Genomic DNA, 15,490 nt, shown 5'->3' on the forward strand with positions numbered 1-15,490 from the left:
AGGCAGAAGCAGGTGGATTTCTGAGTTTGAGGCCAACCTGGTCTACAGAGTGAGTTCCAGGACAGCCAGGGCTACACACCCTGTGTCAAGAAGGGTGCAGGTGGGGGTAGAATTTAAGAGTTTTTAAAGCTGTGGGCTCCTTAAGGAAAGTGCAGGCCTGGCATGGTTTGTCCTCTCTGTTCTTACAGTCCTTGCCATTTGGGAGACTGAGGCAGGGGGGTCACTTGTACCTAGAAGCTGAGGAGAGCCAAGCATGGTCATTCATGCCTTTAATCCCAGCACTTTGGAAGTGGAGATAAGGAAGATCAGGGGTTCAAGGCCAGCCTCAGCTGTATAGGTTGTTTGAGCTCAACCTGAACTATATGATGCCCCCCCCCTGCCCCCGCCATGTCCAAAGCCACAAGCACTAACATTGAGCTGGCACCTGCTGAGCTCCTGACCCTGTGTGCATTGCATCACCAAGTCTCAGGAGATTGCCAGCCATGGGACTTGAGGCTCTTGTACAGAAACTCCAAGCTCACGCACAGGACTGCGGCTCTGCCCCACTGCCTGCTCTCTACAGCCTATTCACTGTGCCTGGAGGGCCGCAGCCCACAGTTGTATTCTACTGGTAGTTCCCAAACACATATTGGAAGCACCTATGGCTTGATTTGGCATGCACTGAGAGTGAAGGGTGTTGCTGCGCTCAATCCCTTTAGATCTGTTCGGCTTCAACAGGCTGGGCAGCCATAGAGTAGATGTACAGTCCTGGAGTGTGTGGGCTCAGCTCATTTGCTAGAGGGGGTTTTGAGGTTCTATACTGAAGTATCCCAGAAGAGGAGCTGGAGTATTAGTTACCACAGTCATCTACAGTCACCTGCCAGTGTCCAAGTCTTCCTTGACCCCTGTTGACACCCCAGGCTACCTCCACTTCCCGATACAAGTGTCTTACAAATAGTGTAAAGGTGAGATCCCTCGCAATCCCTGTGCTAACCCACAGCTTGCTCCTGGTCATGGCTCTCACATTGGTTCATCTGCCATCCCAGAGCCCGTAGCCATAGGTTATGCTGTCTGTAACAGCTGTCTGAGCGTACATTCCAGCTGTGACCTACCTAGAGAGTGGTGGTGGTTTTTCCAGGGCTCCACTTTCTGTCTTTTGGTGATGGGCTTGTGATATTCCATGCTGGGATTTAATTTGCATTTTTCTGGTGACTGGGGAAACTTGATGACTTCTTTTCGAGGACACTAGTTTTTTGCCCAGTCCCTAGTTGGGTTGCCTGTGCTTTCCTGACTGATCTGTAGGAATACCTTGAGTATTCTGGGGTTCTGCCACGCCTGGGGCAGGAACTATGCAGTGAAAGAGAACAGAGCATCTAACTAAAGGACCTCGAGACCAGGGTGCTTCCCTCGGTGTGCCCTCTAGACGGGTGTATCCGTGTGCCGTTGGGTAGCTGATGAAGAAGCCGGCGTTGTGGGGTACGGCCTGGTGGGATCCTGGAGGGAAGCAAAGCAGGAGGGCAGAGGGCACAGTGGCTTTCCAAAGCCACAAAGCTCCCTGGCACAGACATCAAGGACATCTTTGTTGTACAACTGGAAGGGGAAGAGTTGGCCACCAGGTACCTGTGACTAGTCCATGTACAGTCCACATTTGGCTTAACTGTCATCCAGAGGTGAGCATTTGTGCTCTTTCTGCCTCTTGGCTGACGGGAGTGAAGAGCCAGTGAGCACAGCTGCACAAAGCTCCTGCGTCCTTGCTTTCTGTGGGTGTGTGACCACACTGCACAGTTCACTTAGGGATGGAGAGACGGCTCAGCTGTTAGGAGCCCTGGCTGTTCTTCCAGAGGACCTTATTTCTGATTCCCATCATCCACATGGTGATGACAGCCGTCTATCGCTTCAGTTCCAGGGGATCCGATACACTCTTCCAATCTCTGTGGACATCAGACATGTGTGCGGTGCAGACATACATGTGCGCAAAGCACTCATACACATAAATAACAAATCTTGTTTTTTGGTTTTTTGGTTTTTGTTTTTGTTTGTTTGGTTGTTTTGGTTTTTCGAGACAGGGTTTCTCTGTGTAGCCCTGGCTGTCCTAGAACTTACTTTGTAGACCAGGCTGGCCTACTCAGAAATCTGCCTGCCTCTGCCTCACAAATCTTGTTTTTTTAATTCAATTTTATTTTAGACTTACTTGTTTTATGTGTATGACTGTTTTGCATGCATGCATGTGTGTGTCCTATATGTGTGCAGTGCCTGTAGAAGCCAGACAATGCTAATAGATCTTCTGGAACTGGAGTTAGGGACAGTTACTAACCACCATGGGGTGCAGAGGACTGAACTTGGGTCCAACAGGAACAGTTGAGCTCTCTCTCTAAGCCTGACTCCTTTTTTCTTTTTCTTTTTCTGTGTGTTGGGGGGGGGAGAGGGAGGGAGAGAGATGGAGAGGGGGAGAGATGGAGGAAGGAGAGGGAGGGGAGGTGAGGGAGGGGGTTATGTCTGTGGAGGCCAGAAGAGAGGGTTGGGCTTTCTGGAGCAATAGTTACAAGTAATTGGAAACCACCCAAAGCTGTGTTGGGAACCCATCTCTGGGTCATTTGGAAGAGCAAGACTCTCTGAATGTGCTTCTGTGTGCGTGTATGTGTTTTAATTATTTGGGAGCATCAGAACTTACGGGTGCCCATGCCATAGCACACACATCGAATTCAGATGACACCATAGGGGAATTCATCCTGTGACACTGGGGACATCCAATTCCAGTCCTCAGGCTTGACAGAACGTCATCTCACCAGCCCACATCCTGTTTTTGGTTTTGTTCTAAATTACGTATGTGCATATGTATGTGTGTATGTATGTGTGTGTCCACAAGAATGCAGGTGGCCACAGCCATTAGAGCTGGAGCTGCCTGGTGTGGGTGCTGGGAACCAAACTCATAACCTCTGTAAGAGCGGAGGTCCCACTGTGTATGGTGGGACACACTCTTACCCACCGAGCTGTTTTTCCAGCCCCATCCTTGTGATTTTGACATGCATTTCTCTGGCAGTTAGTGAAACCAATCATCTTTCCATATGCATATTGGCCGTTTGTATATTGCCTTTGGAAAATGCCTGTTCAAGCCCGTTTGTTGTTGTTGTTGACACCATAGGGGAATTCATCCTGTGAATTTTAGACTTTATTATTAATGTTCCATCGGTTTGGGGATAGAATTCAGGTCACCAGGCAAGTGCCTTTAGCCACTGAGCCACCTTGCTGGCCCTCAGAGATTGCTAATGGGTTTGTTACCTTTGTACATCTTGGATACTAACCCTTATCAGATATGTGCTTCATTCTGTAGTACCTATGTTGATTTGTCCCTTTGTATGCCAAAGTTTTGAGGTTGAGGTTGGTGTCACCTTCTTCTCTCTTTTATTGCCCGTGCTTTTGGTGTCATGTCCCAGAAATCACTGTTGGACTCTTTGCAGAGCTTTATGATTTTCGGTCTCCTTTTTTTTTTTTCTTTTTTCTTTCTTTGTTTTAATAGAGCCAGGTGTCCTGGCATGGCTGAGCCCAGTCAAGAGTTTAGACTTCAGCCTGTACCTGGCATCTCAATTATCTTATAACTTGGCATATCTGATTTCTTGGCCCTTTAGGGTTATGAGAAACCTTTCTGCCCCAAGAGGCTCCAGCAGGAGCTTCTTACAGACAGGCTGGTGCTGTTGGACTTCTGGTTCAACACCGAGTCACTGAGGTTCTAGGGGAGGCATGCAGCTGGACTAAGGTACCACCGGATATAGCATGATTGTGAACAAAGCACACTGCCAGTGAGGCAAGGTGGGAGGATGCTTAGAGCAGACCTTTAGCACCTGTGTCAGACAATGGGAGGAGGTTCTTCTGAGGCTCAAAAGGGAACCCAGTGCAAGGGGCGAGGGCACAGAGAGACGCCATCATGTGAAAGCAGTCAGGAATGTACTCAAGAAGTCAGCATGAGGGCTACATGTGGCCCCCAGGAAAATCCTAGGAACACTCCAGGATGTGCGCAGAAACTTACACACGTACGTTCATAGCAGCATTGTGTAAACTTTACCAGTTTGTGAATGAGAAAAGAAAATGTGGTACCCTTCTCTGTACAGTGGACTGCAATCTCATCATACGGAGGAATGAAGTTCTAACACATCTGCAGTATAGACAAGTCCTGAGAAACACTGTACCTAAGGAAAGCCAGAAGCGGCAGCACTATGCACCATGTAATCCATTTCCATGAAATATTCAGAACAGGCAGTCCACAGAGAAGAATGTAGATTTGAGGTTTGAGGAGATGGAAAAGAGGTGGGAAAGGAGTCCTTCGGGGGTTATGGAAAGTTCTGGAACGGATTTATGATTGTTTGCATGATCATCAGTGTGCTAGAACCACCACAGTGGGACCATACCTTCATGAAGCTATTGTGAACAAAAGACCTAGACCAAGCTGATCAATAAAGCAAGAGTACTCCCAGGTGCTGAGGACAGAGGGAAGGGACCACACAGATCAGACAGAACCTGCCTATGTGGTCAGGAAGTGGGGTTCTGGGCAGAACTTAGAAGTGAAGGTGGGCTTTGAAGCCAGAATGATCAGGAAACTGCTCCCACTACCAGGCCACCACACCTGGTCACTGCTGTCATAGTTGGGAGAAAAGTGCACGTTTCAGAGTTGGTAGAAGTCACTACCTTGAGCAGTAGGCCTGGACCAATGCTAACACATCTCCCAGAGACTCAATAACGCTTGTCACAACTTTAGAGAGGAGCTGGGAGTACGGCTCGCTCCTAATGAGAGCCCAACAAACACAACTTCCCCAGCAAAGGAACAACCAGCAAGCTTTTTAGAAGCCAGAAGTATGGAGGAAGCTCTCAGTTGCCAGTGGCCAGATGCCACAGGCCTGCTGAGGCCACAGCCGGGACAGGACACAGATCGAAAAGATGAAGGGACAGATGAGCAGGTGGATAGGAGGGGGCTATGCCGTTAGCGAACCATGGGCGAGCGACTTCTTGTACCCAAGGAAGGCCATCCAGTCACCTCATAACCCTGAGCCCTGTAGACTCCGAGGACGCTGCCATGCGTAGTCTACACTGAATTTTCAGCCTCCTGGATTCGCCAAGGAGATGGGACCATCCCCATTGGACCCAGAATCTTTCCAGTGTTGGGGAACTTTCTGGTTCCATCTAATGGTTCCCTGGCCAAGGGGGAGAGGGATGGAAATGACTAACTCTGGTTAGAGTGTTCACTATTCCCAGGGGCTAAATGACATTTTCTCCTGTGGTCTGTGCATGCAGCTTTGACCAAATGTGTGGGTGGAGGGGGGGACTCTGCATGTCTAGAACCTGAGAGGAGACTCATAAGCCAAGCTGTGCAAGACTGCCCAGGGTAGGCTGCGGTTTGGAGAGCAGTCAAGGCTGCAGATCCACCCACCACATTATGTAGTTCCAAAGGGAGCTCCCGGAGGCCAGAGCTTTCCCACTTGCATGTATTCATGTTCCCCAGTGCTTGTGTTACCTGCTTTGTACAGCAGAAAGACACCCACATGCTGAGGTTGGTGTTGCCTCAGGCCCTGCCCCTCCTCTCAGTCACAGGTCCATCATTCCCGTGTGGTCCCAGCCTGATTCCTCAAATGAGTCCCACCTTTGGCAGACAATGGCTGAGTTACAGGAACACTGTGGAGCCTCCTTAATCACCTACTCAGGCCATCTCCGAGTAGCTGTACTTCTGTTCTGCCTCCTCCTTCTCATCTGTAGCGCTGGGAATCTAAGCCAGGGTAGTCTCCTACAGATCAGTAAATGCGCTACCACTGGGCCCTGGCCACTCGTCTCTTCTCACATGGGATCCGGGTTCTCATCCTTAGCTCCCCACACCTGTGGGGGGATTGTCTTAGACTTTTCTGCCACAAGCCTGCAGCCTGCCACCAAGAGCTCTGCGTTTCTAAGGACCTTCCTTCTCATGACCTAGGCTATGGAACGAACTAGAGATATCTGTGTGTGTGTGTGTGTGCGCGCGCGCGTACGCACATCCCTCCCCTACCACGTCTGGTATGGATGTGTACCGAGTTTCAAAGCCCGACTGCAACCTCCCACTTGAGCCTGTCCTGTCTGCAGGTACCTGAGATTGTGAGTGTGTTGCGAGCCAAGCTGCGGGATACCCAGGAGGAACACGTCCTACCAGCTGCCCAGCACAGTGTATACCTCCTAGCATCTCAGCACTGCGAGGCTGTGGTATCCAGTCTCCTGGGGAGCCCCCTGCCCTTTGACAGGTACCCGGTACCCTGAGCGTGTTTGGTGGAAGCCATACTCCAACTTTGGGGCTTTTATTCCTGCATGGCATAGTGTATGCGTTCCTTCAGCATCTCTCCCCTACCTCTGCACCCTGAATTTTCTTCAGGAGTCCCCATGGACCTAGGCTTGTGAAAAAGATAATCAAATCGAAAAAGGCCCTGCCTCTCAGGTATTCAAGGCATCTATCCTTCTCCATATGTCTCAGGATCCTGATTAAGACCCTTCTTGGACCTCCTCTTAACCTCCTCTCTGGCACCGACACTTCCTGGCTGCTGTGCTTCAGTGACTCACTAGCACACTCAGCACCAGTGAGCAAAACCTCACCATGACCACTGTGGGCTCCTCGAGGAGCCTAGGAACTGTGTTTGCCCTGTATCACTGCATCTCCCTAAATCGTCACTCACCTCACCAAAACAGTCCTCTTTTTCTTCTTGCCAGCCTTTCTCTTTTACCCTGGCTTGAGAGTATGGGCTTTTTGGTCTCATCTTTCTTTGTAGTCTTGGTTGGGTCAGACTTAAGGCCACTGCTGGTCCAGATGGTGTGGTCCCTGTTTGTGAAGGTGCTAAGGTACATGATGCATGTGTCACTACCAGCTTGTACTCTTATCAAGCTTGGAGGCTGCACATTGGGAGTGACTCTGTGTGTGTGAATCTGCCTGTCTCTCCCCTTGTGTGTGTGTGTGTCTGTGTATTTCTTCTCTGTCTCTTTTGAGCATGCATGTGTGTTGATGGGAGTGTCCCTGGAGGCCAGAATAGGGTGTTGTATCCTTCAGAGTTACCCGTGGTTGTGAGCCATCCCAAACAGGTGTTGGGATCTGAACTCTTGAAGCAAACCCTCTTAGCTGCAGAGCCATCTCTCTAGCCCCTCCTTTGTTACTAGAGTGGGGAGTTCTCATTTAAGTGAACTTCCTTACCTGTTCCCCGTGGGATCTTCTGCAGTCATTTCACCTCCCATTGAGACATAGATGTGCATAGGAAGGCCTGCAAATCCTGGCACCCCTGCAGGGCTCTCTGTGCTTACAGACTTCAGATACTGCTTGGATGGAGGCAGAAGAGGCGTCCAGCCTCTGGGTCCCCTCTACTCTTCAGCTGAGCCCTCAATCTGCCACCAGTGCCCTTCTGCTGCTTCCTGGGGCAGGAGAGGGGCTTTGCCTTATCCTGAGCTCTGTGAGTGGACTGAAGACTCCTGACTTACTTGCTCAGTATACTGCTCTTAAGATACGAGGTGGCTTGCTCTTACTGCTGTGTGTCTTATCTACACTGTACCTTCCCAGGGGATGTCCATAAGCCTTTCTATTCTGAGCCATTAAGAAGTAGCCAGAGTTTAGAAGTCTTCTGTAGAATAGGACACGAAGAGCCTGTCACATGCATGTGGGGGTGGGGTAGGCCTTTGAGTTGTGCCAAGCCTGTGTGCCACGACGGGACTTGGTGCTTATAAATGGTTGGGAAAGATGAATACCACTTCTGACATACAGGGCATAGGAGTTGCAGGTCTGTGACCCCCACCATGCTCATCCACTACACCTGTGATGGGCCGCTCTAAACAGAAAGCACTGCACCCAAGGGCGTGAGGGCCACAGAATCTGAATAGCTTGTGCTCTGGCCTTAAGGGTGGTGCACAGCCATCTGTTGGGGGAACTGAGCCTGGCTTCAGGGCACTCGGGTGCTGGTGTGAGTCCTTCACAGCACTGCACACGGCTGTGCCATGGCAGGGTGGTCTGCCTTCCTCACAGACTCTTTGGTCTTGCAACTTGGAGAATGTTTCCAGTGGTATCCATGAAATAATGTCACTTTCTGCTTTCTGTTGGTTGCTGCGAAGGGACCCATGTGTGACTAGCTCACTGTCTTTGTAAGATGTAGCTTTTCACTTGGAGTGGTCTCTGCTTCTTGCTGCTATCTTAGTCTACTGGGCCTCTGAATTGTACAATAGTGTTGCACAGCCTCATTTTGTTTTGAGACACGCTGACCTTAAATTTGCTCTGTAGCTGAGGCTGCCTTGAATTCTTGACCCTCGTGTCTCCAAGTCTGGGGTTGCACCTCTATACTTTTCTCATCAACTGCAGACAAAACCTCAATCTTTTTCCCCTGATATTTCTGAGCTGCTAGCTTTACTGCCTGCCTGTCTTGTTCTGTCTTCTGAACTCCTCTTTGCTCTTTGTATTAAATCCTAGGTAGTGTCCCACCCCCTCCAGGATCTCACTGTACAACTCTGGCTGGCCTAAGATCTTCATCCTGGGTACTGGGATTAAAGGCATGCACCAACCTCCAAACCCCAACTTCCCCGTTCTCTCACTTGCCTTATCTGGGCTGATACCAATGTGCCTAACAAGTGTGATATGTGCTTGATCTCTACAGTCTCTTTGGTTCTCTTAACCTCATATTTTATATTAATTTTGTATGTATGTGCATGCCACAGAACTGAGGACACAGGACTAGTTTTGGGAGCTGGTTCTTTCCTTCTGCTGTGTGAGTCCCAGGGATTGAACTCGGACCATGGGGCCTTTGCAGATCCCCTTATTCACTACGCCATTCTGTAGACATCAGCTCTCTTAGAGTCGCTATTTGTAGTTGGCTATTTCTAATAGAAGTCAGAAGTTTGTTGTACCTTTCTGCAGATACATGGGCATACCTGCCTCCCAGTGTGTTGGGCACTGCCATGAGAGACAGGCTATCCTGCCACCTGTCGTGCCTGAGTGCTCTCCTCATGCCTCCTCTTGTGTCCCTGGTCCTCTGACTGTGTGCTGTCCCTGTCCCTGGGGCCTGGGATTGATGCTTCCTCTGGAGAAGCCTAATCTTTACTTCCGGCAGCTCCTTAAAGACGCTATGCTCCCTGCCTTAGGTCTTCTGTGCACAGGCCGGCAGGTTTCCTTCTGCTTCTATTGCCAGCTGTTTCCAAACCCTGGGGTCAGAAGAATGGGCAAGTTCAGATCTGACATCAGGGCACCATCTCTCTCCCAGCAAGATGACTCTGGCATGTCTGAGTCTTGCAGAACTGGGGACAACTGCAGCACAAGGTGGTGGTGAGCAGGGTGTTGCAGCAAGCAATGGCTCAGGATGCATTTCCTTGCTGTTGCAGCCACACCTGCGCCCTGTGGCGGGCACTGGCAGTGGAGCCCGGCCTCACAGCTCAGGTCTTAGAGTTACTTCTGGAGAAGATGAGCAAAGATGTCCCGTTCAAGGAGAGCCGTGCCTTCCTCCTGGGCAGCACTGCAGACAGAGTAGCGACGCTGCTTCCCCTTGCGGTGAGTAGGGACTAGGGGGGCTACCTTACATGCTGCCCCTGCCCCCACATGAGGCTTGGGTACCCCAAAGGCACCTGGCAGCTGTGCTGGGGCTCATAAAGACCAGCAGGTGTTAGCTCCCAAGGGAGCACACTTCACATTTTATCCTGTGGAAAAAAAAATAAACCCAGCCCAGCCACACTTTAAGCAATAAAGCAGCTGTGAGAATTTCCTCTCCTTTCTAAGGAACCAAGAACAGATGGTCTGAAGTTTGTCCCCACGAAGGCCACACTGTTCCTCTCTCCTGCCTAATGCTCAGAGGACTGAGCTACACAGGGTCCTACCAACTCTGTGGCTTCCTGGGTTCCTCCTACCTCTCCCTAGAGACTCAAAACTTCAACTGTACATGGGGCTCATGCAAGGCTTGGACCCCTTTGAGTCCTGGAGTAGGGGTACAGGAGTTGCTGTGGTCTTGAGGGAGATATGACTTGTAGTGGCTCTACCCCAGGCCACCTGTGCACTGTATGAAGTCCTGTCTGCCCCATCATCTGGAACCGTGGTCCTGGAGCTCTACCCTCAGCTGTTTGCAGCACTCCTCCTACGAGTTAGCTGTACCGTGGGTGTGCAGCTGCCCCGGAACCTGCAAGCCAAGGAGCGGAGAAGCACCAGCCCGGCCAGAGCAGCCAGGAATCTTGATCCCTGCAGGTAATGGGGTTCTCGCCTATCATCCCCTGCTCGTGTGTGTGTGTGTGTGTGTGTGTGTGTGTGTGTGTGTGTGTGTGTGTGTTGTCAGCTGCCTGGCCTTGAAGGAGACATAAAAGACCTTGTCTGAAGAGCGGTGAGCTTGGGAGTAGCTTTCCTTCCCAGGACCAAAATCTCTCCTGGTGCAGGTTGGGACGGTCATTTGTGTTTCAGGCTTCCAGGGTTTCTTCTCACCCCTGCAGGTAGCTTCAGACTAGGATAGTAAAGTATCACATGGCTGTGCTAGCTGGGGCTAGAGAGCACGCAGATGAGGTCAGACTGGCGCCCTGAGTTTTGTGGCCGGGCTGAACCTGTATTGTCCAGCACTGTAACCATGATGGATGTTCACAGCTCAGGACAGGAGCTGCTAACATGCCCTGCATCTCTTGCTATCCAGGGCTGAGTTTTTACTCTCTGCTAAGTCCTGGCTCATTAGGGCACTTGAGGCAGGGTACTTGCTTATGACTGGGGAGCCCTGGTACACCATGGTATCTGACTCCTGCATGCTGGTGCTGGCCTGGCTCTGTGCAGCACCCTGGGCCACAGTCTAAGCAGAAGTTGAGACCTCCAAGAGAGATGCAGCAGTGCCATCTAAACCATAGGATAAGGCCACCATCTTCCCATTCCGACTGCCCTAGGTCCTTCCTATCCAGGTTATCTGGCTTTGGTACCTTAGCCACTTAGACACAGACACTTGGGGTTGGACAGCCTCAGTTTACCCCACTGCTGCCATCACTCCTGCTCAGATACACAGTAAAGTATGAACAAGACAGCAGACCCGAGCCTCGTGTGCTCGGAAACAGCTCTCCTACCTGTGAAGACTCCTGGGCTGAGATCTCTTTGCAGCACGTAGTTGACAGGGGTCACCAATCATGACCATCCTTCAAAGTTCTATGCAGATAGGTACCAATTGCTCATATGTCCCTAAGCCTCCCTTCATAGATGTGGCAGTGGCCTGTGAAAAACTGAGCAGTTCTCAGTTGGGCTATAGGCCCCAGTCCACTCATCCTGTGACCAGTGGTGGGTGGCTCTTCAGGTCTGGGCTAGGCCCACACTCAGTCCTCATCTGGCCTGTGGTTGGCCCTGCCCACACAGAGGATGTTCCTTGTAGGTATACTATTGGCATCTACCCAGTCACCACAGCAGCTGTTGTACCATTTTCTCTGTCTGCAGTCAGAGTAGACTACCCTGAAGCAACTAGATCTTCCCCTGGAGCCCAGGATTCCCAAGAGTGGCCTTCCAGTTCTTTTCTTGGGGGATGAGCCTATGCAGGATAGAACCTGTAGATGCCCATTAAGGGCTGTTAATAGCATGTCACCTAAAGATGGTCACAGGAGGTGAAACCATTCCATATCTCCCACCTGTCCCCTCAGGCTGCAGCCCTCTAGCCACTCTAGCTCTCTGCATGGTCCTGTCCATCATGCCTTCCACTGGATGCTACCAGCTAAGGTCTTACACAGCATGCAGGCCAGCAAGGCCTACCCTCTTCCTAGACAAGCGCTGCATGAGTTGGACCCTACCTTCCCTCCCATCCTGCTCTCCCATTTGGCAGTCAGTCTTTCCTATGGGACCCATGGAGGAAGGAACCACTGCAGTTACAGGCTCTCGCTGCCATCACCTCTTGGTGGGTGAAACCTCACCTAGGGAGTGTTGTGTTGTGCTACCCCTGACCCTCAGACCTCAGGGTCCATCTTCCAGGATCCTGGGCATTACAGGACACTGCAAATGCATCAGGGCTATGGTACTGGAGGGCCATGCATTTCTGCAAGGGGTGTTACCCATTCTGATAAGCTACATTGGTATAGCAATCTGTTTAACTTTTCCCTACAGGGGAAGGGTCTATCTTAGCAGGGGCCAAATTCCAATTCTAGCTAAGCCTAGGAAGCAACACCATTAGCCCTCCTGCAATAGACTGGAGTCAGATCCTTGCCACAGGAACTTAGGGAAGGAGTCAGTAGGGATAGCCCTGTCTCACAGTGCCCCTCCCCCATCCCTAGCTTAGCTGATGTCTCATTGTGGCCTCACTTTAAGGATCTATTCAAGCCCCAGTTGAGTTGGGCAGGACCCTGTCACCCCTTCCAGAGGCCTCTGTATCCTCAAGATAGACACAGACTATATCCAGGTCCAGGCTCAGGGGTGGACACTTTTTTTTTTCTTTTTTTTTTTTTCTGAGACAGGGTTTCTCTGTATAGCCCTGGCTGTCCTGGAACTCATTTTGTAGACCAGGCTGCCCTCGAACGCAGAAATCCTCCCGCCTCTGCCTCCCAAGTGCTGGATTAAAGGCGTGCACCACCACACCTGGCTTGGACACATCTTAAAAACTAAATCTGTGGCCCTTGTATATATCTTAATGGTTTTGTATATTTTCCTCAAGTCTGGTAAAGACCAATCTAGCTAGCTCACCTCCGAGCCTACAGGCTGGTCTTCCCTTTGAGCCCATTATCAGTCCTACTGAGGATCCACAGGGCTCTTCTGAGTCGGCTCCTGGAAGGATACCTAGCAAGGATAGGCCAGGGCAGCCAGGGGGATCCTTTCCTGAATGTGCAAGGGAGCTGCTCTCCCAAGTGACCGACTGCCAGCATTCGCTGGGCTTGGTAGAAGGGAACATTTCAGAGAGCCTATGCTTCACCCAGGGAAGGGTACCCACAGCAGATGGGCCATCAGATCCCACCCACCCTACACCAACAGCTCTGCAGTGGATGCCCTTCAGGCCCTGCTGCTCCGCAGTGGCAGTCAGGACATGCTGCGCTGTGTTGAACTGGAGCGGGGCTGGGAGCTACTCAAAACTTCGTCAGGGCACGAAGATGGAGTTGCCCAGCTGGCAAGGTAAGCAGTGACAACCTGTCCAAGGGAGACATCAGGGGCATGGGACACATGTCAACAGGCACAGAGGAGGGGCCTCCTGCTGGGCAGCTGGTGGCGCACGCCTTTAATCCTAGCACTTGGGAGGCAGAGGCAGGTGAACTGAGTTTGAGGCCAGCCTGGTCTACAGACAGGACAGACAGGGCTACACAGAAACCCTGTCTTGAAAAAACAAACAAAAAAAGAGAGAGAGAAGGGGCCTCCTGTGGACTGGAAAGGGGAGAATGTCTGGGGTTCTAGCCATGCAGAGTGGGAGGTAAAATACCCTGGGGGCAACCCAGGAGCTGGTCTGGGACAGTGTTTGCCAACATCCAGGGTGGCTAGCTCCTGCCTTTTGGGGTCTCCTTCCCTAGCTCCATGGCAAAGTATGCAGGCCCCCGACTTCCTCTGGTGATGAAGGCCCTGGGGTGCACACAGAACAGCGTGTATGAGATCCAGAGGGTCACTTCTACAGCTTTCCTGGCTGAGGTAGGACCTTGGGGAGACCACATCATAAGCCTTGTGTTTTGAAATGAGAAGCTGCTTGGCCTCTCCAGTCCTTGCCAGAGCTTGCTTAGCCTCACCTGGCAAAACCTTGGCTAGAGTCAGCCAGGGGTAGGCCCTAGGTCAGGTCCGAGCCTGCTGCCAGAGACTGATGAGCCTCTGCAGACTGGGAGGCCAGGGTAGGCGCAGGCCCTCAACTTCCCCTTCCCATGAACCCTCTTATGGCTAGTGTGTGGGCGGAAGCTGGTGTGGATCAGTAGGTGCAAATGGTCAGAGCAGCTCTACCTCCAGCTACTTAGCAGTAACGTGGTCAATGACCTGATGCTCCTGGAACCACTGCTGGACAACCTGACAGCCCGCCTGAAGGATTCCAGTGCCAGCGTACGGCGTCTAGTGCTCCGAGGCCTGGCCAACATGGCTTCTGGCTCACCTGACAAGGTGGGTCGGCCCCCCAGGAGGCCAGGAGATATGGCTGAGTCTAAGGGGGCGGCATGGGGAAGCTGATCTAGCTTACCATGGCATAGGGAAAGGGGGGTTCATTGGAGGGTGGGTCCCTTGAACACAGCTGTCTCCTAGGTGCGAGCTCATGGCCCGCAGCTCCTGACAGCCATGGTCAGTGGACTGGATGATGGTGATGAACCACACAGTCCAGTGGCCTTGGAAGCCATGGTGGGCCTTTCACGGCTGCTGGATCTAGTGGAGCCATGGGACCTACGCTTGGTGCTGCTGCACACGACCATCCGCATCCGGCCCTTCTTTGACAGTGTAAGCTGCTTGACACCCAGAGGTCTAGCTTAACCCTCAGCCGGACCCTGTAACTGTTGGCAGACATCCCTGTGCGAGTGCTGAGGGTGACTACTCTGGCTCCCCAACACCAATGATCAAATCTTCTGTGCTAGCCTACAACCTCCTATGCTCACTGTTGCATGCCCACCGCAACCCACCTTCAAATCCACAGCACAAAAGGAGGGGGCTAAGAATGCAGCGAGGCCTGCCTAGAAAGGGGGGCTGGTGCTGACGTGGCTGCACCCCGCTAGGAAAAAGTGGAGTTCAGGACAGCATCCATCCGCCTCTTTGGACACCTGAACAAGGCCTGCCATGGGGACTGTGAGGATGTCTTCCTGGAGCAGGTCGTGGGTGGGCTGGTGCCACTCCTATTGCATCTGCGGGACCCTCAGGTTCCAGTGGCCAGTGTGAGTGACCATTGAGTTTAAAGGAAAGGGTGCCGGGCTCAGCCCCAAGAGGACCTCGGGCTCAGCACCCCATTATCTCACAGGCCTGCAAGTTTGCCCTGTGCATGTGTGTCCCTCACCTGGAATGTGCGGAGCTGGCGGCTGCCTTCTACAAGTACCTTCAGGAGGGCCGCAGTGTGCACTTTGGGGAGTTCCTCAATTCCACGTGCAAGCACCTGGTGAGCAGCGTGTGTGTGGGAGCCCCTCCCAGGGCTGGGCTGAGGACCCTGACCCTCATATTCTACAGATGCACCACTTCCCTGACCTGCTGGGCCGCCTAGTGAGCACCAACCTGTTCTACTTCAAAAGCAGCTGGGATGACGTCAGAGCTGCTGCCCCCATGTTCACAGGTAAGCAGGCCCTTTCCTTACCCTAGCACGCCCTGCCGCCCAGTTTATACACCATACAGCTTATCCCACCTGCTTCAGGGTTCCTGGTGTTGCATGCAGAGCCTGAACAAAAGACTCAGGTGGACCTGGAACAGCTCATTGTAGGTGAGTAAACACACCCCCAAATCCAGGACACACAGCTCCCTACCTGATCCCAACCTTCCCCTCTCTGTTGGGGCTCTGCTGACCCTGTAGGCACCCGCAGGGACTAAGTGATTTTCCTGGATTTCAGGATTTTTTTTTTCCCTGTCACTGGTGACCTCATCGTCTCTAGTAATTCACGGAAACTTCTTAACTGTTCCAAAAGA

General features: G+C 51.9%; 1 protein-coding gene across 8 annotated transcripts in view; it reads left to right on the forward strand.

The window, feature by feature from the left end:
* Positions 1-15,490, forward strand: part of Mroh1 (maestro heat like repeat family member 1) — a 74,725-nt gene that overhangs the window by 58,877 nt on the left and 358 nt on the right. For 7 of the 8 annotated variants that reach the window (XM_021183457.1, XM_029469606.1, XM_021183459.1 and 4 more), the window contains 11 exons: positions 6,079-6,233; positions 9,331-9,496; positions 9,984-10,180; positions 12,905-13,042; positions 13,432-13,546; positions 13,853-13,999; positions 14,138-14,326; positions 14,599-14,754; positions 14,838-14,972; positions 15,041-15,143; positions 15,222-15,287. In XM_021183457.1, the coding sequence (XP_021039116.1) occupies positions 6,079-6,233; positions 9,331-9,496; positions 9,984-10,180; positions 12,905-13,042; positions 13,432-13,546; positions 13,853-13,999; positions 14,138-14,326; positions 14,599-14,754; positions 14,838-14,972; positions 15,041-15,143; positions 15,222-15,287 (1,567 nt within the window). The remainder of the gene's footprint in view (positions 1-6,078; positions 6,234-9,330; positions 9,497-9,983; positions 10,181-12,904; positions 13,043-13,431; positions 13,547-13,852; positions 14,000-14,137; positions 14,327-14,598; positions 14,755-14,837; positions 14,973-15,040; positions 15,144-15,221; positions 15,288-15,490) is intronic. The other variant, XM_021183461.1, reaches the window with a different exon arrangement.

The sequence above is a fragment of the Mus caroli genome, chromosome 15 (assembly GCF_900094665.2).
Source record: "Mus caroli chromosome 15, CAROLI_EIJ_v1.1, whole genome shotgun sequence".
Classification (NCBI taxonomy): Eukaryota; Metazoa; Chordata; class Mammalia; order Rodentia; family Muridae; genus Mus; species Mus caroli.